The 27,545-nt window shown below is 38.9% G+C and overlaps 1 protein-coding gene across 1 annotated transcript in view; it reads left to right on the forward strand.

Moving 5' to 3' along the window:
- CPED1 (cadherin-like and PC-esterase domain containing 1) overlaps positions 1-27,545 on the forward strand; it is a 108,573-nt gene that overhangs the window by 14,465 nt on the left and 66,563 nt on the right. Inside the window, 10 exon segments of the mRNA XM_009708254.1 lie at positions 3,812-3,954; positions 5,351-5,423; positions 7,044-7,211; positions 8,221-8,325; positions 9,373-9,542; positions 11,566-11,625; positions 15,062-15,129; positions 15,481-15,525; positions 17,407-17,593; positions 20,505-20,673. Coding sequence (XP_009706556.1) covers positions 3,812-3,954; positions 5,351-5,423; positions 7,044-7,211; positions 8,221-8,325; positions 9,373-9,542; positions 11,566-11,625; positions 15,062-15,129; positions 15,481-15,525; positions 17,407-17,593; positions 20,505-20,673 — 1,188 coding nt within the window.

Here is a 27,545-nt window from a genome sequence, read left to right on the forward strand (position 1 = left end):
GAATCCATAGGAGTCAAACCAAACCTGAACTTATTTAAAAAGGATTTTTTTCATTAATTGGAATTTAACCTGAAGTATTCATCTCTTGTCTCCATTGGTCCTGAACCAGCCTGACTAAATATTTATTTTCGGTCATTGGCTTAGAATAAACATTGTCCTAAAACCTGATATCCCCTAATGAGAACCTGTTGAGCAATGTTTCTTTTCTAATCTGTCTAAGGAGGACTGTAACTAAAATGCAGTTCCTTGGAGAAGCCGGTTTTATTTTAATGTCTGTTGTGTTGGAAACAGTTGCCTATTATAACCAACAGCATGCTCTGAGTGCAAATAGGGCAAATCAGCCTGTCTTTCATCAGTTCTTACTAGAAATATATGCACTGTGTATCCTTTGTGTTGAGGTGCTTAGGAAATGATTTACAGTGAGGAGCAAATGAGCTCATGGGGCATTTTCTGTCACTCTTGCCCTTCCGTCCAATAATCCCCATATCTCCTTATAAAATTCTGCAACTCCTTATGTTCTCTGTGAAGCAAAATAACACAGCTTCTCACTTAGCCTCTCAATACCCACTGCAGATTTAGAAAATCAGAGAAAAGGTGCAAGCCAGTGTAGCAGGAACGTGAGCGATGTATGGGATCTGACAGGGATGCTGGAAATAGTTGTCAAAGCTGAAGAACTACCATGTAGTTCTACCTTGGTGAGATGAGTCTGCATTTTAAATTTTTTGTTTTACATGAACAGTTTAATTAACTGGTTTTGACTTGAACAAGGAACTGAAATGGGACAATTTCACTCAGAGATGAATCTAAGTCAGAACTGATTTGAAAAATGTGCAGCTTCTTGTTCTTCATCTTTGTACTGGTCTGTGGGAGTAACACAACTTTGATGATCTTCGACTTTGGGAAACACAGACTCCCTCTCAGCCTGTTGTGAGCAATGAAATGGAGTGTGATCTGAGGCTTTGCATAATCTCTTTCTAAATAGCAGCTCTGGGGCTCTTTTGCCCTAGAGGCTCATGGAATTGCAGTACACGTGGCAAATTGTCTACAGCATAAAAATACAATGTGATGTAATTCAAGATTTCAACATCGTGCAAATATCCAAAGGGCAGAGTTGAGGCTATATGTGTAACCTTTACTTTACAATTTCCTGGCACTGAGAGGTTTAATTTTATTACTTTCGTCGTACATACTGTTGTCATTTTTTTTCCTACTGGCATTTCAAATAGCTTTGTCAGAAAGAAGAGAAAAAGTCCCAGGCACTGCAAACCTTCAGCCCAAATCAGTGCACACAGGACATTTCTTTTAGTCAGTAAAGCTTGGGAAGGGAACCACTTGTTAGAATAAAACCAGGGGTGATAAGAACTGGAAGACAGGTAGACCAACTTCCTACTCAGCAGTTGTTTACCAGTACAACAGGATGGAGTTACTGGAACTCTTCAGTTCCAAAAGCAAAAAGCAAAGGAGGATCAGTGTTAGCTGCATACTCAAGTATTTCCCGTGGCTGGCTGTAGACAACGATACAGTATTTTTTGAAAAGGAAAGTGGGAAGTGCTTATTACATTTAACCTCAATATGCTTCCTGAAGAAACTGAAAGCCATTCATCCATGCCAGTGCAGACCAGTGTGCTTGGCAGTACTCATGCTCACAAGGGGAGGCTCTGACACTGTCTAGAAAATTCTGTGGACTAGAGTGCACAGAAGCGTGTTGTAAGATCTGATGTCAGTACAGTGAATTCACCATAATGCATCACCTGTAACTAGCGGTATATCCCAGGGACTCCTACTGGTTCCATTCCCGTTCAACATCTTTGTTAAATGTCTGGATGATGGGACAGAGTGTACCCTCTAATGACACAAAACTAGGAGGAGTGGCTGATGCACCAGAGGGTCATGCTGCCATCCAGAGGGACCTCAGCAGGCTGGTGAAGTGGGCTGACAGGAACCTCATGAAGTTCGACATGGGGAAGTGCAAAGTCCTGCACCTGGGGAGGAACAACTCCAGGCACCAGTACAGGCTGGGGACCAACCGGCTGGAAAGCAGCTTTGTGGAAAAGGGATTGGGGGTCCTGGTGGACACCAAGTTGATCATGAGCCAGCAATGTGCCATTGTGGCATGCCTGGAGTACCGTGTCCAGTTCTGGACTCCCCAGTGCAAGAGAGATGTGGAAGGAGTCCAGAGGAGGGCCACTCAAGTGATTAAGGGACTGGAGCATTTGTTATATGAGGAAAGGCTGAGAGAGCTGGGACTGCTTAGCCTGGAGAAGCTTTTCAGGGGCTCAGGGGAATCTCGTCAGTGTATACAAATACCTGAAGGGAGGCTGTAAAGAAGACAAAGCCAGGCTTTTTTCAGTGGTGCCCAGTGACAGGACCAGAGACCACATGCACAAACTGAAACACAGCAGGTTCCTTCTGAACATCAGGAAACACTTTATTACTTTGAGAGTGACTGAGCACTGGCACAAGTTGCCCAGAGAGGTGGTGGAGTCTTTATCCTTGGAGCTATTCCAAAGCTGTCTGGACACAGTCCTGGGCAACCAGCTGTAGATGACCCTGCTTGAGCAGGGGGTTGGACAAGATGACCTCCAGAGGTCCCTTCCTACCTCAACCATTCTGTGGTTCTGTGTTTCTGTGATCATGCTTTAGAGCCAAACTATCACATTAAACCTTATTGCAAAATTTGACTAAGGGCCAGGCTTGGTTAACCCATCTACTGTGGATACTTGTTCATGACTGTAGTAGTCAAAGGCAGCTAGAGAGATGCCAACCACATCAGTCCCCAGTGGGGTTGTCTACAGAAGCCTGCATGCTTCCATCATGTTACCCTAGTGGGACATGTATAAGTGGGTGAAAATAGAAAATAAATAATGGTATTTCTAAGTCAATTTAGTGGGGAAATTCCTGGAAATAATCAGAATTTTTACTTTCTGAATATCAATACAAAACATGTTCTATGTGTACTTTATGTGCTTTATCTCTGAACACGGTACTTTTTTACTATACAAATGTGTCTGGTAATATAGTACTACTAAATTATCTAATAATTTTACATAGTTCAGACATTAATTGGGTTCTGTGCCATGTGATTAACGAAAATATGGTTCAAAGGCAGCCCCTTTCTTGGCGCAGAGGACTCTGATGCAACAAAACCTGCCTGTGTCCTACTCTTCACTGGGGCCCTGTGTTGCTCCGGTTGTTCCCCTGAATCTCTATTTGAAGTGATGAGATGGGTGAATTCTCATGAGAGATGAAAGCAGCTGAGGACAGTGTTGTGCAGGCCAGTGAACGTGCGACTGGGAGGATCCATGAGTCTAAAAACTTCAGGATACGCAAGAGTTCAGTCAAAACACAGGCTGTAGTGACTGGTCATTTTTTCAACATCTTCCTTCTAATTCTATTTAAAGCTTCTTAAGCTGGGGTAAGGGTTTGTAGTCAAGGTCAAGTGAGATAGCCCTTGGCAAAGTATGTTAACAAGAGAAGAGAGTTACCTACTGCTGAAGAAATAAGTGTTTGTGGTTTCCATTGCCTAGAACCAGCTGACAGCAAAAGGTTTTACCAAAGTAAGCTTAGACTGTGAGCAATATTTTTTAAAACCATTAATACACAGTTTGTTTTGGGTATACTTACTTGTAAACAAAAGGTCATTCTCTATTAGTATGCTGCATGGAGCTTTTCACGCCACTTTACTGTGCAAATGAACAAGAACTGAAGTCAACATTCTAAGGCAATTTTTACTTCTACCAGTCTTTTAATTTATGATCTTAAGCACTGATTTACTGTAAATATTCAAAAATATATGTAAAATCTTTCACAGCTGCAAAGGTTTTTTGAGATATTCTTCAAAAGCAGTTCTCCCCAACAAGCCTTCAACAACATGAAGGAAGCTATAAGCAAACTTCTACTTATAACTGAGGTCTTCAGTGAATCATCTGCCTCAGGACCAAATTCTTTCAATAGGTGAGTGACTTGCAGTGGTCATTGCTATGCTATTGTCAAGATAGCTCCTTAGAACAGAATACAAATTGTAGAGGATACACGACTCCTAAAATTAAAAAATCCCCTTTATTTCATACTTTCTTATAAAGTGAGGATGTGCTGCATTTAAGGAGTAAAACTCTGATATCCACAGTGAAAAGGTTATGATAAATACTTAGGACCAGATGCTGTGTCCTGATGAAGTGTTTCAGGCAGCACAAATGAACAGAAACCTCTCACAATTGGACTAGGCCTAACATATATAAAGCTGTATTTCCCTTCAGTGAACCTTCTGTCATGTGTCAAATATTTAATGTTGCAGTAGCCCAGATTGTTCAGAGCTGGCTGCAGCAGGTAATCTGAACAAGAGACACTGTAGAATGCTTTATGAAGTGTACCTTATGAAATATACCTAGGCAGCAACAGCCGCATTTCTGTGGGTGTTAAGTCATTGTAGTCACTTCTATTAGAGTGTTACAGTTCCTACACATAAATCAACATTTATTATGTAATATTTTTATTAGTTAAAATTAGTATTTGTTCTATATATGTTATGTCACATCCCTGACATTTTTATGATAAATACTAAATAAGTTACTATTTATTACGTTTATACGTTTTATAAAGCTATTTGAGAACCCAGGTGTTTTAGTAGCAGTAATATAAAGCTCATTATTTGACTTATGCCAGTTGGGAATAAAGCTTACATTGTGAGTGGAGAGGGTAGCGGGGAGGGGAGGGGTGTAACAGGGATGGAGCTATTTTGACAGTGGTTCAAACTCTAACTTTTTTTTTTTTACCAATGGGATGGATATCTCTTGTTTATGTAACCCAAGACTTGCTTAGAGCTCCTGGCCCATGCCTTCAAACATCCACACAGCTGCAGCACAACTCTTTGGCTTCAATGAACACAGAGAGTTTCACCATCTATTGCCTTCCAAATGTCTTCAAAGCTTTTGCAGGACCTGATTCTCTTCAAAAGGCATTTCATCCTCCAGCATAGTTCACCTCCTTCACTGGTTTAAAAATCAAACATATAAATACAGTTTAATATAGAACTGTTTTCATCAGCTCACAATCTGACTCCATCTATGTTTAATGCTGCTTATGACTCTTCTTAGAAATTTTATTTAGTCTGTATTACATGCTGTCTCTTGAGCTATGTGTATATGTTCTTGTGTGTGTTCTCTGGACCTGTGTGCGTATGTCATTGTGACATATATAGGGAAATGGTTTAGTGGTGGACTTGGCAATGTTAAGTTAACGATTGGACTTGATGATCTTAAAGGTCTTTTCCAACCTAAATTATTCCATGACTCCATATTTCACAACAGTACCTAACCTCACTGAGCCCAATTCCTGTAATATTGTATTTCAGATGCAGCCAATGTTTTCAAATGCTGACCTTTGACATTGGATTCGGCACTTCCATATACCCAGTAGTTCTTGAGGTGAGAAAATTACGCTAATTATTGCTTGACCCAAAAAACTTACACCAAAAAGAGCACAGCAGGGAACCCTCTTTGATAACTACCCGCAAATCTCTGAGAAATGTACAAATACATTAATATTAATTTTGCCTAAAAGTGGAGAGTTGCTGTGGGAGAAACCATTTTTTAAGCAACAGAGTTCCTGTGATGAAGTTCACTGCACCAGTGAAGTGTGCAAACCTTTCAGTTTTAGCGTTAAGGGACTATCACCCCAACTGAATGTCATCAAAGCAAAATCCATAGGAAGCCTTGCAAGAAAGTAGACCTCGGTAATAACTGTGCCAGAAGAAACACAAAGGGAGGAAGTTAAAATATCACAATTGGCTTCTTTTAATACAAATTAAATTTATCTGTGAATTGTGTTGTACTTCTTCAGTTCATGACCTGCTTTGACCTCCACTGTGATACCTTCTTCCTGGATGGTCCTCAAGGCCCCCAAAACCAGAGGAATGTGACCTGTGGCATAAACAACCTGGACCAATTTTGTACCACTCCTGCCTCAGAACAGCCTGTCCAGAAACAAAAGTTGTACTGCTTTCCAGTTGGTTCTCATTACCCCTATATATAGATATGAATATGTATATACCTAGGTATATAAAATCTTTGTCCATATTTATGATGCACAAAAGGAAAAAAAAATAGTACATATATCCTGGAAATTACAGGAGAACACTTTTAAAATTCATCCTCAGTTAAAATCTGTTCAAGTTTCTAGTAATAAAATTGCAGTCAATCTCTCCATCCTTCACAAAAAAAAAGATCCTTTAAACACAAAGAAAAAATGGGCATATGAAAGAAAGTTTAGACAATTTAAAAAATCCATTAAGACAATATGCTTAATTAGTCTGACAAGACTTGTTTAGCTAGTATAAGAAATGTGACATATCATAACAATTTAATAATGTCAGGCTGTAAAAAAAATTTTCCCAGGAGTTGATTAAACATAAAGCATAATGTTTACCTGCCTGTCCAGTAGTCTCAACCATCAATCATAACCTGTAAATGTACAGTAAATCAGTAGGATTTAAAAGTTTCTTATGAAAATACAAATTGCGCTGAAAAATAATGGTTGATAATTACTATGACATTTGACTTTGAATAGTATCCCTTGGAAACCGTAGTATGCACATACTCCATGCAGCTTGAAGTTTTATTTGTGTTTATGCTAAAATACTAATTTATTCATATTTTATAAACATGAGTCTATTCATTGTGTTTATATATTGTAAAATTTATACTTTCATCTGTAGTAACTCCTAAATACATGAATTTTGCAAAAGTTATGTTAACATGCAAGCTGACTGTTTTTTTGTAAATCAGATTTCAAATCAAACACATGAAAAAAACTCTCACATGAGAATGCAATACTGTACTCTATCCACTGGAGGTCAGCAGACATTGTGGTGTGTAGTTCTGACAGAAAATGTGGTACAGCATTTGTTATATTATAATACTGTCTCTTTTATTAATGTTATTATGCCTTTTTTATATATATATAAGTAGTTCCAGTTTGGTATATGTTGTTATGAGAAGATTGGACTTGATATTCAGACTATAAGTTCTTATATTGTTTTCCAACAGGTGCATGAAAACTTTGACTTTCAAGACGAGGACGAATCAAATATTCAGGACCAAACTTTCAAAGAATTTCTTTTTGAAGATACTTTTAAATTTCTCTTATCTAATGAATCCTCAACATCCAGTTTCATAGAAGCTTTACAAAAAATATATGGATCAGCTGTGAGCAAGGTAGTTCGTTCCACATTTTTCTTATTATTAACTGTTTGAAAATATTTCATTCTAAATTGCATTTGTGAAATAGTTGATGCCAACTTATAGAATGAAGGATGTATTTAATCAAAATTATCTGTTACTGAATTCAGAGGAATAAAACTATAATTATATTGAACAATCGAATTTTCTTTTATAAAAATTCCACTCTCAAATTATGTCACTCCGCAAAGTGCAGTACTTTAAAGATATGTTTAAAACTTTAACGAAGTAATTTCTCCACTATTTTTTAAAGTGGTCTTTTATAATATACAGATTTATGTGTTTTCTGAATCCAAGACTCAATTAACTCAAGACAAATAGATTCATGAGCATCATAATTAAATTTTGTTTCCTACAACTTTGTGTCTTACTCTGAATGCAAGATCCAATTACAATTTTTTGCATTTATAGGATCTGTATAAAGTTTACATCAGTAGTGATAACTATTTCTGACAAGCTGGGATCTTCTTTAGCACTATTTCTCTCAGTCTGGGCACTTTTAAGGGTGCATTTCTGAGGAGCCTCCTGCCTGCAAGACTTACAGGGACTAAATTATCCATGTGACTTCTGCCTCTCAGACCGGTGTGACTAAAACACGGTCACAGGTTCTAAATTTATGACAGGATAAATCAGGAAGCCACAGACACGTGCACACATACGATATGATTACCTAAGTGTGTGTTCCATAGGAGACCAGACCACATTTCAAACTGTCCACTTCATTATCTATACTTTATGCAATCTCTTCCCATGGTGGTTTCTATGGGTACTTTTCTACACAAAGCTAATGCACAGTCTACTTTATTCTAGACTGAGAAATGGGAAGAGCTATTAAGGAGCTGACTTGACATGACTTTGGATGAGGTTAGGGCAACTTGAGAGTTGCTGTAACTTGTTCCTTTGATTGCCAAAGGGATTGGGGTCTAATGAAAACACATTGCTTTCCATGTGATTTCATCAGAATATGCTGTTCTTTCCTTCATAGGATGGAAATTACCACAGAGAAGATGAGCAATGTTTCTCTTTAGAAGAGATAAATTCAATGTTTACTTTCATAAAGGAGCTGAAGAGTCTTGGACAATTTGAACTGGTAAAATAAACAGGGTTTTGTTGTATTGGATACGTATTTTATGTAAATCTCTTAAGGTTTCTCTCTCTGGAACATGTATTAGGCTGGGAGATAGAGGTTATGCTGATTTTATTTTGGAGGATTTTTGGAATGTAGATTAAAAGAGATAAAAAAATAAAACAGAGAATTTGAGTTGAGGATTCATTGAAAAGGACAGCTAAAGCAGAAACAGAGACCAGAAAACAGAATTAAAGGAAAAGGAGGAAAATTATGTAAATGACTAATGAGTTGGTAAGAAAATAAAATGATAATAAAGCAAACTAGGTGTGAATGGGAGAACTGGAGACAGTACAACACTATCTATTCTCTGGTCATGATCTCAAAGATGAAAAAGTGGCAAAAAAAGCAGGGGGAATATGTAATATGTCATCATCTTCACACTTATTTTTGGAGAAGAATAGAGATGGAGGAATAACAGTCAATGTCTGTGAATAGGCATAGCAGTTAATGAGGGAAATGAGTATTGGGGAAATAAAAGATCTACGACTGGATCTGTTTTTCAGAAAGTCTGCATGATATCAGGATTTCTAAAAGCAGGAGGAATATGTAATATGTCATCTTCTTCACACTTATTTTTGGAGAATAGAGATGGAGGAATAACAGTCAATGTCTGTGAATAGGCATAGCAGTTAATGAGGGAAATGAGTATTGGGGAAATAAAAGATCTACGACTGGATCTGTTTTTCAGAAAGTCTGCATGATATCAGGATTTCTTCTGGACCTCCTAGATGAGTATCAGAGTTGGAGACTGATGAGGCTTTCTGAAGAGGGATTGAGTTGAATAGATCTGGAAGTCAAATCAGAGGCAAAGGAGTTAGACTTCCATGTCAGTTCTAGTAATCCTGATTTGCAAGGCTGGGCAAGACAGTCATTTTCTACACATGTGGGAGAGAGCATTAACATATATCCATCCATATGCTGTGTACACTGTCTTCTGATCATTTCTCGCTTATTTGCATTTTACAAATATTATAATGTGTAGTCTCTAATCAGTGTCTCTCTTCTCAGCTTTTCCCTTCTGCTGCACCCAAGACTCAAACTTTACTGCGTGACCTTTATCACATGGTAGACCCAATGAGACGGCTTAGTTCAGTCCTGACTGTACATTGGTTGCTTTCCAGTTTAGTTGAACGATTCCAGTTCATGACTGAAGAGGGACATACAAGTCTTTCAGAATGGTAAGATAGCTATTATACAGCATGTTGAGGGTAGTTTCTCAAATTGTATTAACTGCAGTAGCTCCAGTGACATTATAAAACTTAATCCTTCAGTAGATGTAGGTGGACTTACAACACTTGAGATTAAGGTCCATCATCCTGTCATGGAGTGCTGTCAGCTATCCTGCCATTAGAGATGTAGCTAGGTTTCTACATAGGACAGTTTTGTCCTTTTGCTTCTCTTTCTAATACAGAGGACTCTGGGTTAAAAAATTAATTAGAGCTACAGTAAAGTTTTTTTCCTAAGAAATATGAAGTAAATTAAGTAGGTTGTTTCTGGACAACTGTAAACTCAAAATTAGGAGTGCTTACCAGGATTAAGACTGTCTTTTAATTTATTCACCAATTAAAAGTAAAACTGTAAAGAGAATAGAAAATTTCAAGTGAAGATTTTTCCAAAAGGGACTAATAATTTTGAGTGGCTTTAAATTTTCTGTCCAACAAGAGACAGGTCAAAGAGCATAATACTGTGAGAACCTAATTTGAACTCTTTTTGAAAAGCTAGAAAAATATTGTAATGACAAGGTTGGATCCATTGAGCTTCTGGCAAGAAATGATAACTTTCATAAGGAGGGAGAAAGGAAGGGAGGGAGGGAAGAAAAGAGGGAGTAAGGAATGAATGGAGGGAAGTTGTTTATATATGTTATATATGTTAGATATATATACACTATATGTTTAGTATAAAATTTGTAAAAATGTGTTTTCTGTGCTCATTATTTCTTGGCTAATGAAGTTTCATATACATGTATGCAATACTTCTTTACTGACTATGGGCATATATGATTTTGCAAAGAAGGGCTTGGGAACAGAGGCACATTAAACAATGTGTGTGCTCCATTCCACTGAGTCTCAAGTTAAATGTGTGAATGACATTATTTTGTACATTTTGCTTGGAGACTGCCTAGTGACTATATAAGGCATCTGTAAGATTTCTTAAGTTTTAATTTCGTTCCTCATTGAATTGGGTGTGGCTTTCAGCAAGTCAGTAGTCATTTGTGTCTTTGTTTGCCTAGCTATAAAGTAGAGCTTATACTTTACCACTGTGCTAGGTAACTGTTTATTAGCATTTTGAGAATACATAGTTCCATGAATGTACTATGTGTTATTGTTGTACTGTCTGCCAGTCCATGAAAAGTAACTCAAAGATGCAGCTGTTTGCATTCATGTGTAAGCCCTTGCCCTTTTGCCGAAATATTTAGGTTTGCATATCAAAGCATACCAACCTTTAGCAGCTTTCTGTTCTAATCCAAGCTGTGCCACTCACTCACTTTGAGCAAGCCCCTTGGCCTCTTTTTTTTCCTTCGAGCTGAACATTATTGTATGTGTACAGATATGTAGAAGTACCATGACCTTTCACCAGGGCATAGGCCAGTCTGCTTCTTTGCACTGTATTTTTCTGCAATGGCTAAGCTAATAACACCATTCTGTTCAATCACTGTATAAAAAAGCATGTGTTTTGACATTGCTGAATCATAATCTTCCACTTTATAGCTGCATGCATGTGATGGTGATGCATGTGTCAGATATGCATGTAATTATACTTAATTGCAAGGAAGCAAGAGCTTAGTAGAGCTTACTCCCCAAATAACTCAGGTATACGTTCTCTTTGAGCTTTGATTGATCTTTTTTGAGATTCCCAGCTTTGAAGAGTTTGTATATCAGAACACTTTTCCTGAATTTCTTCAGTTAAGGCCAGGTTGTTTGGTTGATTTATTTAGCAGTTCTTATTTCTCTGACTCTGCAAAATTGGTATTTCAATTTACAAAATCCAGTGATTTGCCTAGCTGACTGTCCAACCAGGTGAGATATTTAAGGGAAAAGACTTAGGTCTTGTACAGTTATTCTGTTCACTGATCATGAATCCACAGGGTGGAGACAAGATTTAAAGAGGTTTCCTGGTCTACTTTTCTTAAACCATTTCATCTACGTGACTAGTATTGAAACCTTAAATGGTATTAGTGAAATCTCTGAATTCCTTCCACAGGAGAGGCAAGAAGAACTCTAGAAACTCAACTCATACTATAATGAAATGGTTACAGCCTAGGTGAGAATGACCATGTCAGATGTATTGGTATAACATGTGACAAAGTTCTTTGAAAGTGATGGAGTGATACTACCTAATATGAGCACTGAAATCAGTTTTCTGCATTGTTTGTGCACTGTTTTTCAATTCTATGCAGTTTCAACTTGTGATACGACTAAGATGTATGTCATTACTGTCTTTTAGAATAGGGGCTATGAAGTATCATGGCAAGTATGTTTGGCTGTGTCAGACAGCAGTGTAGCATGAGAGAATCAGATTAGTGAGAAAAGCTAACCCTTCTGTATTTGCATAAGACAAAAGTGTAAGCAGCTCAATAAAGTAGCAAATGCTTTTATGAAATCAACTGATACATTTGGAAGTTACTAGCTTCCCATATGCAAACCCCTTTTTAGGTTAAAATAGAAGCAGCAGCCCTCAAACGGAAGTTGGGTTGAAAATAATTTCTTAGAGTTTAACTTGGTCATGCTCATCACCTGGGCAGTTTGAGAAACAAACATGGTTCAGACTATGGGGCAGAAGAAGACAACAGCAAGGAAGTCTGGATGAGATCACTGATCTGCACTGGGAGGAAAGAGAGACAGTTGGGATTAAGTGCCAGGAAACCAATCCCACTCTTGAGTCTGCAATGTTAGATTTCTCTTTTGAAGATCAGTGCATACTTCATTCATTGAACCAAATGCCTTCATAGAAACTCTGTGACTGAAGCCGAGCAAACACTTTACAAAACAAAGAGCTCACACTGCTGGTTAGTCAAACAGAAAAAAATTGCAAGTGATCATATCTTACAAAATTGCCTCTAGTGGCTCCTCATCTATTTCTACACATCCTTCATTGCTTATGTCTCAGATTGCTTAGACCATCAGAGCTACATTACTATTACTCCTGTCAGTCCTTTAGCTTTCTCATTTGCTGATCAGAGAACTTCCAAAAGGACAGGTTCACCATCAATAGTTTATGATGTACACAGCAGGGATCTTTCTAAAGGTACATTCACAAGCAACGCACTCACCTAAGGTACCTGACATACAGTCATTAGTTTCATTACAGCTGATTGCATAGTGTGTGCATATCTGTGCTTGATAGCGCCTCCAAGATACTAAGTAAATAAGAGGCCACTTGTACAGATGAACGCCCCTGGTTGAGTAACAGCATGTGAAGGAGAGGACTCTGCAGAGTCCAGGATATTAGCCGCTCCCAGCCTGAGGAAGAGCTTCATAACTGCATCGTTCTTCAGTCTGCTGACTGCAAGGAGCTTGGACAAAGGAGAACTTAATGGCACTGATGATTAAAAAGCCCAATCTTCAGCAGAGATAAATCATAGAATCATAAATCATTTAGATTGGAAAGGACCTTTAAGATCACTGAGATCAACCGTTAACGTAACACTGCCAAGCCCACCACTAAACCATGTTCCCAGGCACCATGACTTTTAAATACCTCCAGGGATGCTGACTCCACCATTTCCCTGGGCAGCCTGTTCCAGTGCTTGATAGCCTTTTCGGTGAAGAAGTTCTTCCTAATATCCAAACTAAACCTCTGCTGAGGCAACTTGAAGCCATTTCCCCTTGTCCTATTGCTTGCTACTTTGGAGAAGAGAACGACCTCCACCTGGCTACAACCTCCTTTCAGGTCGTTGTGGAGAGCAGTCAGGTCTCCCCTCAGCCTCCTTTTCTCCAGACCAAACACCCCCAGCTCCCTCAGCCACTCCCCATCAGACTTGGGCTCCAGACCCTTCACCACCTTCGTTGCCCTTCTCTGGACTCGCTCCAGCACCTCAAGGTCTTCCTTGTAGTGAGGGGCCCAAAACTGAACACAGGATTCGAGGTGCGGCCTCACCAGCGCAGAGTACAGGGGGACGATCACTGCCCTGATCCTCCTGGCCACACTGTAATCCGAGTATCTTTCTGTAAATACAGTAATCTGAGTACCTTTCTGTAATTTCATTTCTAAATATTACTTTTTATTACCTTGCTGTAATTAGATCGAGTTATTATATGTCTCTTAATGCTGTCTGATGATAATGACAATCTCTTTACAGACTTGATATGTACAGGTCATCCCGTTCCTTTGGGAGCTGGTGCCTTGTGGTGGTGGTAGCTGCCACACTACCGAGGTGTGCTCTGGCTAAACCAAAGTCTGGCATTTTATAGAGTTAAGACATCTTGTTTTCACCTTAATAGGGTTTGGGACTGGGCAATCAAAAAGGAACAGTGGAGAGAAAAAATGTATTTGACAGGTGTTAGCCATTACCTCCTTGGCAAGCAGAAAGAGGGGTGCAAAATTACTTATAACTTGGGGAACAAACTCTCTAACAGTTTGTTAAAGTGCCTCCTTTGAAGTAGGTCATGAATGTGCATGAAATTAGGGCGGTGTCTAGACACTGCAAGCTCAGAACTACATTTTCATGTGCACACAGAGACACACAGATCTGCCAGCTGCTTCTTTCCTTATCTCATTGAGATAATGCAGAAATTTCTGTTTTATTATTGGGCAGTTTACTTTTTACCATGATTGACCTCAGTATTGCTTTCGGCAGCTCCTGTTGAACCATTAGTGATGGCTGATTGCACAGAACAATATTGCCGCCTCCCTTCCTTGCCACAGACAGTGACTTTGTGTCTTTCAAAATCCAAACTGAATAGGCAGTGGTATCTGGGAAGAAACTGCTTTATGAGAACTTCTACGGAAAACACTGGGGGAGGAAAACTTGAAAGCTTCAAGAAATGCTAACGGACCTCTGAAAAAGTCTTATCAGCCAGAGGTCCAGTACGTGGATTGGAGAGAAGCCTACTGCCTTTCTTCTACTATGCTCCCAAAATGCTGTATGAAAGGAAAAATCTGCAGAGTTAGCAATATGGGCACCACTAACATGTGAATGTATTGTTGCAATTGACTTTTTTCACTGAGGATTTATATATATACTCTGGATGTTTATCATGTGATTTGTTTTGAATTAGCAAACAAATCAAAATACATAGATGTTCCATTATATGAGTTCATGCTAATGTCGGTACAGATATTCACCTTGACACAGGCCTTCATTTATATTTAATTCTTTTTGAACAGACTCTAACTTTAACCTAAAATATGTACCAAAAAGCATTACACAAACAGTTAAGAGATGTGGTTTGGATTATTTTATTCTTGGCTATATCCACTCTTCCTTTTCCCAGCAATTCAACTATGTTTTGAAATTTATTTCTAGTTTTCTTTTTTTCATGTGATATGCTACCATTTATTATGGAATGTATGTTTTCTGTCGCGTTCATTCATGTAATATTGCTAATGCTGGGAACATGAATCCAGAAGGTTCATCTTTCCATAGAGAATATTAAAATACCATGTGCTCTGGAATGCCATATAGATACCATAGAAATGTTCCATGGTTTCTGTTCCTTCCATTCATGTAGAAATATATCTGCTATTGAATTGACAGGAATTCTTCTCAAGAAAATGCAAGTCCTAAGCAGAACGTTCCTTCTGACTTCAGGAAGAATCATGAAGGTAAGGGAACAGAGTAAGGTCTTTTAGATACAGTATGTTTTTCCTATTTGTACTACTTCTGATAACATGTATGATTTAGATCATATTGTTTTGCATTCCAGCTGGAAGGTCTTGGCTTATTGCATAAAAAAGATGCAATTTCTTCCTTATCTGTGTAAGTTGTTCTGCTGAGCCCATGAGCAGTGTTCACGAGCCTAGAGCAAAGATCTCACACTGAAAAGAATAAAATATTTTTGTAATTAAAAAATATAAAGTATTTTTATAATTAACACAATGAGAGTTCCTTCTCCTATAGGATTGTGAATCAGACTTAGAGCAGAAAATTATTAATTGTTTCTTTTTATCTTTCAGCATTGCATTATTCCAGTAAGACTAAAGAAAGACAATGCAGTTATGGTAAGTCAAGGTCTTTCTAGACAACTAAGGGGGAAGAAGAGAGATTACTTGAACAAATTTCGTGGGTTTTTCTGCATAACCTTTCAGTGAATGGAGTGCCTGCAGGCTTTAATGTAAAAAAAAAAAAAAAGGATTTTTAAGTAGCAAGAATGTTTATGGATCACTCAATAGTTGGATTGTTATGTTAAATAAGCTTCAAGCACAAAGTTAAACATTGCTATGTATGTATATTAATGTGAGTGTTCCAGCACTCATTGATCCTTTGCTGCACTTCAATAGTCTTTTCCCCTTATTTCCAAGAACTTTAGCATACGTTTGTTCTTGTGGAATAACCTTTAAACTTGTATGGAGTATAATCAGCCTTATATAAGGCCAGTCTTTAGCTCATGGTGGAGTTTTAAAGAGCTGCTTAAGAGGTGAAGAATTTTTCTAAAATATCTGCTTGTAAGAATATTTGAAGCACATTTAGAGATATGTAAAGGTTTAAAATATATTTGTCTTTGGCAGGAGCAATGCTTTCTGCTGCCTTCCTCATTGACACATTATCTGAGGGGTTGCTTTGTAAATATTGCTCTGTGGCGAAAGGCTTTTCTACCCATGGAGACTCATTTCCCCTCTGTTACTGATCTCATGGTGCCTCCAGGAACTCCTCTGTGTCAGTCAGAGGCCTGAAATGCTCCTGGGCTGGCTGACTGGCATCACCATTCCAATTGCATGATATTTTATTTTGAAAATACCTTAATTCATTTTATTTCAAAAATTCCTCCTCATTTATAAGCTCGTAGTAAGACAACCTTTCTAGGTAAGGCATGCAGGATCTGAAGAACTTTTTATACTCATCTGTAGGATTTTTTAAAATACCTTCTGTGTGTCAATTTATAAGCCTCTATTCCCTATAAACCTAGCTGAAATTCTGCTCTTCCACTGGAATAACTTCCTTTACATTTTAATCCCTGAAAGACAGTGCTGAAATTGCCTTGTTTTGTTTCTCAAGGCAGATATTTCAAGGTAGAAAACACCCACATAGAACTGCTTGCATCCTTTATGACCCTGCTAAGCCATGTTTTAAGCCACAAGATTTTTCAGATATTATAGTAAAAGAGTTTCCTGGCTGGAGTATTTTCTGAAGTGCCCAGTTTTAAACACGTACTAGAAGAATGTATGTAGAAAGCAAGTTTTGAATGTGTAATTACACTGTAAATCTGAATCCAATAGGTTGGATTAAAATATTTGTCATAAGTGGGTTGCCAGCAAATAATTATTCTCATGAGTCATTTGGCAAACACTACAAAATAAAGGATACGTTTGAGCAAATAGGATTTGATTGTAGAGATTTCATACACAGGAAAGGAGCTGGAATTTGTTCATTTAGGAATTTTAATAAAACATTCTTCCAGCTGTACTGCGAATGACCCCATGGGTCTAGATATCTCCATGTGACTTGTTCTTATGAACAGTAAGAATATGTCTAACTTATTTTGATTTTTATTGGCAATTACACATGTACATAAACCCTGTACACAGGCTGGTACCTAAGTAGGTTATGAATTTTGGCCTAACTCTTCTTTAAGTTAACCAACTGGAGACAGGATCTCCCAGACCTAATCCTTGCATTTTCAAAGGCTTACTCAGACTTTGAGTTTTGTGACTCTGACTAGAGTCATTGGGTACTGAATGATTAAAATCCCTCCAGGGTCTAAAAATTTCTCTCAAGTGCCAATACAAACTCCACTGAGACCTTGCAGCAGGATTATCAGTCTCAGAGTGACCTGACATTAAGAATCTTGCCACTGTACATGTTATCAATCTGCCAGAAGTTGCATGTTACTTAAAAATGTTCAAACATTTCACAGTTTTTTCTTTGATGCCTTCTTGGAACAGATAAAGATACCCTATCTCATCTCAGGCAGATCTTCACCAGTCCACAGCTGGACTTGAATCCTCAGTTTAACCCAAAAATCAAAGAATACTACGCAGAAGTCCCATTCGACATGGTCACAGTGAAGATAGGAGCAGAACCCTCTAACTGTCAATGCCAAGTACACCTTGACGAGAAGAAAGGGCCAAGGTATGAGCGACAAAATATGAGTGTGAAAACTAAAGATATCCTTAAATTTGGAAATATGTCAGAATATTACAGAGTTGTTTTGGTTTCCAAAAGCACAGAATGCCTATAGATTACTCTCAGGAAAGTCAGAGGGGGTAAAACGCTCAGAAATTTGTATTTATTTGTCAGTGTCCTGAAGGCAATAGTAGTATGTTCTCAAGCCATAATTAACCCTAGCTTTATGGAGTGCACAGTTGCTAGCATCTGCCTCAGCTTCTCCAGTCACTGACAATGTCAAAGCTGGGTAGGAACATACCATTTAATGATGCACACAGTAAAGAGCAAAGAATTTGAGCTTTTGTATCCAGGCCTTGATTTTGCACCATGGCCTAAGCTACTGCCCTGCTGGGCTTGGTCCCTCAGCCAGCAGTCTGCTTACATGGATCAGAGTAGGGCAGCTGGGATCAAAAGAAGAAATAAGTTCAAGTTTACTCATTCAGAATGATCCATTTTCATTAGAATTATATTATACGGTATTGTCATAGGATCATAGAATGATTTAGGTTGGAAAAGACCCTTAAGATCATTGAGTCCATCACTAAACCATGTCCCTAAGCACCATGACTTTTAAATACCTCCAAGGATGGTCACTCCACCATTTCCTTGGGCAGCCTGTTCCAATGTTTGACAACCCTTTTGGTGAACAAATTTTTCCTAATATCCAATCTAAACCTCCGCTGGGGCAACTTGAGGCCATTTCCTTTTGTCCTATTGCTTGTTACTTGGGACAAGAGACCGACCCCCACCTCACCACAACCTCCTTTCAGGTCATTGTGGAGAGCAGTCAGGTCTCCCCTCAGCCTCCTTTTCTCCAGACCAAACACCCCCAGCTCCCTCAGCCACTCCCCATCAGACTTGGGCTCCAGACCCTTCACCACCTTCGTTACCCTTCTATGGACTCGCTCCAGCACCTCAAGGTCTTTTCTGTAGAGAGGGGCCCAAAACTGAACACAGCACTCGAGGTGCGGCCTCACCAGTGCCGAGTACAGGGGGACGATCACTGCCCTCGTCCTGCTGGCCACACTATTGCTGATACAAGCCAGGATGCCATTGGCCTTCTTGGCTACCTGGACACACTGCCAGCTTCTATTCAGCTGGCTGTCAACCAACACCCCCAGGTCCTTTTCCACCAGGCAGCTTTTCAGCCACTTGTCCCTGAGACTGTAGCGTTGCATGGGGTTGTTGTGACACAAGGGCAGGACCTGGCACTTGGCCTTGTTGAACCTTACACAATTGGCCCTGGCCCATTGATCCAACTTGCCCAGATCCCTCTGCAGAGCCTTCCTACCCTCCAGCAGACCAACATTCCTGCCTAACTTGGTGTCATCTGCAAACTTACTAAGGGTGCACTCAATCCCCTCATCCAGATCATTGATAAAGATGTTAAAGAGAACTGGCCCCAATACTGAGCCCTGGGGAACACCACTTGTGACTGGTTGTCAATTGGATTTAACTCCATTTAACTGCCCGGCCATCCAGGCAGTTTTTAACCCAGCAAAGAGTACCCTCATCCAAGCCATGAGCAGCCAGTTTCTCCAGGAGAATGCTGTGGGAAATGGTGTCAAAGTCTTTACTAAAGTCTGGGTAGACAACATCCACAGCCTTTCCCTCACCCACAAAGTGGGTCATCTTGTCATCAGCAAGAGTCCCAGCTTGTCTGATCTTTTAGAGAAGTATAAAGCTGGAGGATAGGGGAGAGAGCAAAGTCATCACTAAACGTGAGGTCTGAGCACTGACCTACAATCATCTGTGATGTTTAATTGCTACTATGATCCCTGGCACAGTTTTGGCTTTCCGAACCAGCTTTCTTGCAGATGGCAGCATGTGCCAGGGACGATCCCAGCAGGCATTTTGGGCATGACCTGTTCTTGGATGTTGGGAGGGACAAGAAGTGTTTATTTATCAGGGTCAGGTACCTCAGAACCAGAGAACTGGCCTATTTATGTTCTACCCATTAGCGGGTCGATAAAAGGGAGATCAGGGACAATGATTTGCTTGGGAGGAAGAATCCTTAACCGTTACAGAGCTAACTTTGCGTCATGGCATGAGGCAACTATGTAACACACCATCTTTTGACTGACTATGAAGCAGATGCTTTGACCTAGCATGTCTGCTAATAACCAGACAATCTGAACAATTGTTACTGATCTAATGCCTAATATGCTTCCTGTATTTTCAGTAAGAAATTTATCTTGATTTATCATCTCAAAAGAAGCTCCCATAAAATTCTTCCACACAACTTTCTAGTGCTTTAATGTTAACCACTTTGGCAGTCAACACGGATACATGTGAAAAACTTGAGATTTCTTCCTTGTAAAAGGAAAACAGAATAGTAGTATGTCCTTTACACTGAAAAGTAAAAGCCCTGGCTGGGAAGGTTCTGTGTCTTTCAGCATTTCTCATTTCCCTGCCACGGGAAGAAGAGGACAGTCCAGCTTTGCTCTTGTCTGTCACTCTGAGCAGTTTGTCTGGGCACTGCATCACGTTTGGCTGGTGAACAATTTCAATGACTAGCTGACACCTCTGATCTTTTTTGTCTCCCTGCTGGCTTCACCATGAACTTGAACCTGTCAGGAATTAGTGTCCCTAGTGGCTTCATTCACAGATTACATGTCGGAATTGTCACTGTCACTGAAGCTGTTTTCACTGAGTTTCACTGTCAGTATTTTGTCTTCCTGAAAGAACTGTAAATTGTTACAATTTTTATTTTACACTCTTTTTTTATTTAAAATCGTATGTATTTTGTAAGAGAAAGAAAATGGTGGAACTAGAAGCCTCAAGGAGCAAGTAAAGTTTAGCTGCCATAGATAAAGCAGTGTAAATCTTTGTTTCTTTAGTGTTTATTCCACTTCTTTCCTGTTTTACCTTGCAGCATTGCTAACTACCCCCTTGGCCTTGGATTGAACAAAGTCATCATTCTCGTAACAGATGATTCGCACCCCAGCCCTCAGGTTGTGAGCAGCTACAAAATCACAATTTATCGAGAGGACCGCCCTAGCCTGCCTTTGTTTGATGACTATATGATGTGTGGATTTGTGCAGGTACTGTCTCTATATTCTTTTGCTATACAAAGTAATAGTGAGTTCTACTGGTTTCTGTTCATCCAGTGGTATAAATTAGGATACATGGGCCAAAGCTGGCATAGAGTCAGTTTTGGTGAGATTAGAATCTGAGTTCTAAATGCTATGATTGTATGAAATCCAACATTTACACAATGGTTTGGATATAAAAAGTAAGTCCAGCATAAGTACCCGTTACAGTTACCATGTATTTGAGAGCTCCAGGTTAATTAATCGTTGCTTTGGTCAAGCAAAACCTTACCCACCAGAGAGCTGTTGTTTGCTTGTGAGAAAACCGTCCCTCTGTACCGTGCAGTGGGCAGACTGCAGTTTTCATAGCTATCTATCTATGACATTGGAGCCATGGGAATCCTTTTACCAGGAAAGATATTTATGATGACAGTGTGTTTATCAGTGCTGCTAGATAATTTATGAATGAAAAGTCTTTATTCTAGAAGACCAACAAATACAATGGAAAAAACTCACTGATAATTCTGAAGAAAGGGATGATTGTTGCTTACATCACATTTACCCAAATATAAGTTTGGAAATACAAATAAATTACTCCTAACTAATAACAATCCTTAGGAAGAAGTGGGTGTTTTGAATGAAAAAAAAGAGTGAGAGACTGTCTGATAGGGCTAAAAAGGTGCTGGGGAAGGGGAGCTCAGGCTGAATTAGACACCAAATTGGCAGAAATATAATGAAAGAAAGGAATAGTGAAGCTTTCAGTTAGTGAAACTATGATGGTAAAGATATTCTTCGTAAGATAGAAAACCTGGGACACAGGCTGGAGCAGATCTGTTTGGATACCAAAGTTTGAGGACTAGACGTCGGTACTTGATATGGTGGGCAAAGATAAGCCAGTTGATTGAAAGAGGGAAGTGACATGGTAAATCATAATCAAGGGCAGTGCTTTTATCTGTGGGATTTTAGGCAGATTAAAAGGTTTGGTGGGCTTATTCTAAATATTAGAGCATCCAGGAGGAATATATTTCGTCAGAATGAATTCTGCAACCAGGAAGCAGGATTTTCAAAACCATAGTGTTGAAACTGTCATCCATGTTCATGTCAAATGTCTAATCCTATCTTTATTTTTCTTCTTTATGAAGATCTTTATATATCAGTATATCCTTTTCATAAAACTTATTTCCCTTCTCCGGTTTCTTTCTGTATATGGCAGAAGAGGTTGGGAGACCAGGGTGGGAGAAGGCAGGGGATTTTATGCGATGGGACAGATCAAGAGATATTTTTTCTCTTGTGGAGAAAGAAGCACTGAGGCTTAAAACAGGAGCCAAAGAGATTATAAATGTTGATAGCAAATTGTATGTTGACAATAATTATCTCAATCTGCAAATCAGGACTGTCAGAGAAAATGTATGTAGTACTCATAGCCTACTGACTGCTGATCTGAGTATCTGATTATGGTGCTGTCTGGCCCTCTACCTATTCTTTGTCTCTTCTCTTACACTTATCTTACAAGCTGGAAAGGTCAAGGACCATCTTCTTGCTCTTTGTACTGGCTCAGCACTACATCTAGTAGTTGCTACAGTAAACCAAAAAAGAATAGGCACATATAACACCTAAGATTTCATCTAGGTGTACAGCAATTTGTCTGACAGCTCAAGTGTGAATTAGTATGAAAAGGAGAGCAGCAATAGGTTGAGCTGGAGTTATGTTACTAGGAGAACACACTGGCTGGAAAGATGTGAGGAAAGCTCTTCTTGTTGCCCAATTTGGGGCAGGTATCTGGGTGTAGGAACGGGAATTCAACCTCATACACATCCTCCCACACTAGAGTTTGTACTGTTGTTTAATTTTTTTATGACAGCTTTTGAGACTGAGTATGAATCTAAGCACTATGAAGGCAAAGAGGTCTAGAATGATAAAAATGAAAAGTGTTTTAGAAGTTTCTTTTGATTGAGCTTTGTTTTCTGCTCATCTTGTGAATAACTGCTCTCTAATATAATTGTTCAGAGCTAGGGAGGACTTCAGGAGTTTAGAGTAAAAACAAGATGAAAAGCATTCTTGTGGTATCTAATGAGGACTGTGAAGATATGGTATGAGATTCTGAAAGCACATTTTTTTTAGATATGTTAAAGGGAAACTTATCAGAGAGTGCATTTAAAAAACAAACGAAAGCTGGAGCTGGAGATAGAAACAGCATTCTAAAACACTCAAAAACCTGCATTTTTTTTCCTTTTCTCTGTTTGCTAGAACAGAATTTATTATGTTGTGCTTAGAGTCATGTTTTTTATCAATACAAAACTGTCATCTTAAATAACATCATTACATTCTGCTTTTCATACCAGAGAACATTATGCACTCTTGCAGGGTGGGTTAATACACCCTGATCAGTGGCATGAATGCTTGTTCTCTTAGTAAAAAGACACCTGTTTTAGGAGCAAAAGGATAAATTCGGCGTGAACTGATGGAGTCTCCTTTGGACACTTGACAAGGCACAACTGAGATCACACATGGGGAGAGAAAGGTCACTGACAGTGGTGTGGTCTTTCTCACAGAAGGCTTCAGTTAAAATTCTAATCCAGTGACTTTTTTTCCTGACTTTCTTTTATGTTTAATCCCATTAGGATATTCAGGTTTCACTGCAAGATGATACTATAAAGAAGGTTACAATAAAAAGACAGAGTGCGGGATGTTGTTTCCAGTCTTCTAACAATTCTCATGCAGTTGAATAATCCTGGATTTATTTCAAGGCTATTGAGTTAAGAAGTGTGTGGTTCCAAACCTTGCAGCCCCTAAAAGGGGAAAAAATATTGTCCTCTTTACTTTTTGAGAGCAGCTATAATATCCTCATTAAAACCAAATTAGTAGGGGATAAACTGTGGCGTCACCATAGCACCTTCAGCAGCTTTGGTTCATTGTGTGTTCTGCATTCTGACAGTATTGCTTGGACTGCAGATGGAGAGGTTATTGGTTTGTGCTTTAACTGAATTTTGTGCAATTGTTGACAATATTGAAATTAAGTGTCCTTGAGAGAAGTGGTGCCATTTCACTATCACCTGTGAAGCTGTGATACGAAGATAGGCAGAATACAAAGCAAGCAGCAAGGAACAGTGAGCTCTTAAGACAAGGGTATCAGCATTACCCTCAAGTGAAAGATCCCAGACTATGTACACACTGCCATAAAGTACAAAATATTTTGTTCATTCTAGCACTGTCCATTATCTTTAAAACACAAACAGCTTTATCTATGCCTCACTTGAAATGTGTGGATGCTACCTCTTTGGTTGTTAATCTTTGCCTAGTTACAATCATAGAAAGTAACTGGTGATGTGCAAGGGAACCTTGTTTGACACTGTGAACTTTTATACCTGTAATGTCCTGCTGCCACATGGTTTGGGTTTTTTGGTTTTGTTTTTGGTTGGTTGGTTGGTTTTTTATTTTAGTAATAGAATTATTTATTCGGTTTTGCATTTGCATTGTGAGTAATGGGTAGCTAATATTATATTTTATAACCATAGTGTGTATCATTCTCTTTGTCTGTGCATTTGCACAAAACACAAAAAAGTACTTTCCAGAATCAGTGCAGTGCCGTGGGCTGATGCTCTGGCTGTCCATCCTTCAGCTTTCTCAGGTCTGAGAGAACGAACTTACAGGAGAACAGCTTTAAATTTTTTTTATTTTTATTTTTATAGAACACCTTATTCTGAACTACTGTTATCTCTTATATTTTTATGAACCCTTTTAGCATATTCGTTTCTTAGAGTCCAGATAGCATAAGAAGTCCAACAGAGCTGATAATGAGATACTGGTATAGCATTGCTGACTGACACCAAATGACTGCAATGCAGCTGGCAACAAGATACCAGCAACAAGATATTGATTCCTCTTTCTGTCTACTAAACTTCCATTGATGAAAAAGCAATTAAGACCCAGGCCTAGTATAACAACTCTATTTAACTTTACTGTAGTCTTTGAGGGGTAGATATGAGAAAACCCTTTAGAAAGGAAGAAGCCTTAGAAAAAAAATCAAGTTAATATCATTTTTTTGTTATGTTAGATATGAGAATACTTATATTTTTTTCAGCTCAAGTTATACATTTTCCAAGGCAAATAAGATGGTTTTAATTCATTTTAAACTGTGTGCTGTTACAGTTACAATACCTTCCATACCAGACAGTACAAGTGAAAACTGTCAATTATAGAAACATGAATAAACTCTTTGGTAGTGGTTTCACGCAAAGATTTCAAAGAACCTTGCAAATATAAAATAATCTCTGTAAAATAAAAATAATAATAATAAAAAAGCTTAGGAGAGAAACAAAGAACTTGTCCTGTAGTAGGACAGGCTTGAAGCACGTTAGTCTCCGCTGTATTTCCCATGAGCTGCATTAGATTCAGTGTGACCCCCATGACAAAGCACCCATCTCTTCTGGCCTTAGGACATTGCAGTTGCCGTGTGCAGACCCTTAGGTTTTGCAGTGCTGCTTGTAGCAGCAGCTAACCTTCTTGGCAGATCTGGGTGTGAGTGTCTTGCTTGAAAACACACACAAAGTGCACCTCTGGAACCGAATATACAGCCTAATTATATCAGCAACCAGACTGTATCTTATTTGCAAAGTTAGCTTACTTCCCTTTCAGAGAATAAAAGAATATCCATTATGGGAGAAATCATGCATTGCATTCTTTAGTCTTCTCAGATCTACAGCTGGTGAGAATTTTTTCAGTGGTTTTGAATTTTTCAGAAAACAACAAAAAATACCCCAAACTTAAAAAAAAGGGTTTAAGTCCATTTTTTTTCTGTTTGGTGGTTTGGTTTTTTTTTTTTTTTAAGCTTTCTGATTATGGGGAAAAAAAAAAGGAAAAGCATATGCTTTCTTCAAAAGAAGATATTTTGACTCAGAGGGTTATTTGATTGAAAGAGATTAAAATTCAAAATTTGTGTTGGCACAACTGTTAAGGTAGAGATTTTAGCTATTGTGCAGTCCAGAATGCTAACTCTGTTTTCAAAGGGGGAGTGGCTGAGACAAGCAAAAAGCTCACTTGTTATTAGATCTGCAATACTCAAGCCTATACTCTAAATTTTCTTCAGAAACACTGGTGAGAGCATAGTATGACAGTCATTTTTTCCAGGAGCAATGCCAATTTAAGCATCCCTTTCCCTGCCTGCAGCTACTCATGAACCAGATGGGAGAACTTTTTTCTTTTTAAATGAACTAGTTCCTAGGATAAGGTTCCCAATTTCTCTATGTGAACGCAAGGGCAGGGGTAGGGGCAGGGGCAGGAATGAGCAGTTGGGCACAGAAGAGCGGCAGTGGGTGCTGCTTAAGGCAGCTTTTGCTTTCTTCATGGAAGAAATTCACCTTGAGATTGGGTTTAAAGCTCTTGCGAGTGAATAATCATAGCTGTGCAGCTGGTTTTAAATGAGTAGCAGCTTCATGTTCAGAAATTGTAGAAGTGATTTATGGGTGAAAACACGCAAAACACTAGAAGTACATTTGCACTGCTATTAATCTATTAAATAAAGCGTAAATTATTTTGGGTTTTGTGTGCCTGCAACCCACTCTCCAGGAAAGACAAAGCAGTGTTCACATAACCTTGAGTAGCAAATATGTAGCAAACTGAATACATGGTTAAACTGGAGGCATTTCAGATGAAAGCCACAAAATGATTAGATAGCTAGTACAGAGACACTGCCATAAAAAGAAAGGTGAGGGCTTGTGTCTTCAACTGACATATGTCAGCATGGTTCAATTAATTTAAAGGGAGCAATTCCAAATTACACTGATGGAGTACCTGTCCTGACAGAAACACATGGCTAAATTATCTTCCATTATATATGCCAGGCAATGTTAGTTAGTGAATTCACTTGAATAAAACCTCTGAAATTGTTAGTAATTTTCCTAAATATTCATGGTCACAGAACAGCTCAGGAAAACCTAAAAACTATTTGAAGGGATTTTAAAATATTTAAAGGTCAAGGGATGTGTAATCACCATTCACTGTAAGTATAAAGGGAACAAGCACCTAAATCTAGTAACACAACTTGGTGCTTCTAAAAAGTGTATTTATGAAGATATAGAAGGTAGAGGTGTAAATGATAAATACACTAAGCTAATTTGCAAGTAGAGGGTTAAGTTCTGTGTGTATCTCAGAACAAAATGTTTTGTAGAGTCAGCATATTCTGGCTTTGTCAACATCTATACCATTGAGGAGAGAAGGCTTGCCATGTTTTCTTAATTACAGCAAAGACTTTTGCGATGATTTAAAGCATTGCTTTGTAGATGAGTCAGAGGAACAATTAACCATTGTGATGGATCTTCTTTACATTTATGCTGTTCTGTGCTGAATTCCTTTTGGATCTCAGCATCGGAGATGTGGCTGTAAGGCTGGTATCTTGATCAGCAGCCAGTACCTGCTGCTTTAGGGAGAGGTCTGAAAAGCTCACAGGGCATAGATCTGTCCTTTGGGGCAATTAATGTAACGCTTTACGTTTTCTGTAGAAATCAAACGCTCACTTCTTTCACCTACACAGTTGACTTCGTACATAGTCTGCACTGTCATCTGGTAATCACGGGTTCCCACAGTCAGTGTTCACTGTCAGACATCTGCCGGGCTCTGAAGAGGGCATAGAGAGAAAATGGGCACAACTAGGGCATCAGGTGGGAGAACCAGCAAAAGAATGAGTTTGGCTGTGCTTCTACTTAGGTGTCTCTTCCTCTCAGCATGGAATGAAAATTTGCTTAACAGTTTCGTCCTATATCTACAGTAGTCTGTGCCTGACCAGGACCATCATGACACTCTCCAGCATTTTGGGGATGCCACATTACAGAGCCCAGACTTTGAGGCTCAAGCCTGTGTTAGGTCCAGCTACCTTGAGAAAAGTGTAT

The sequence above is a fragment of the Cariama cristata genome, unplaced genomic scaffold (genome assembly GCF_000690535.1).
Source record: "Cariama cristata isolate BGI_N322 unplaced genomic scaffold, ASM69053v1 scaffold3969, whole genome shotgun sequence".
Classification (NCBI taxonomy): domain Eukaryota; kingdom Metazoa; phylum Chordata; class Aves; order Cariamiformes; family Cariamidae; genus Cariama; species Cariama cristata.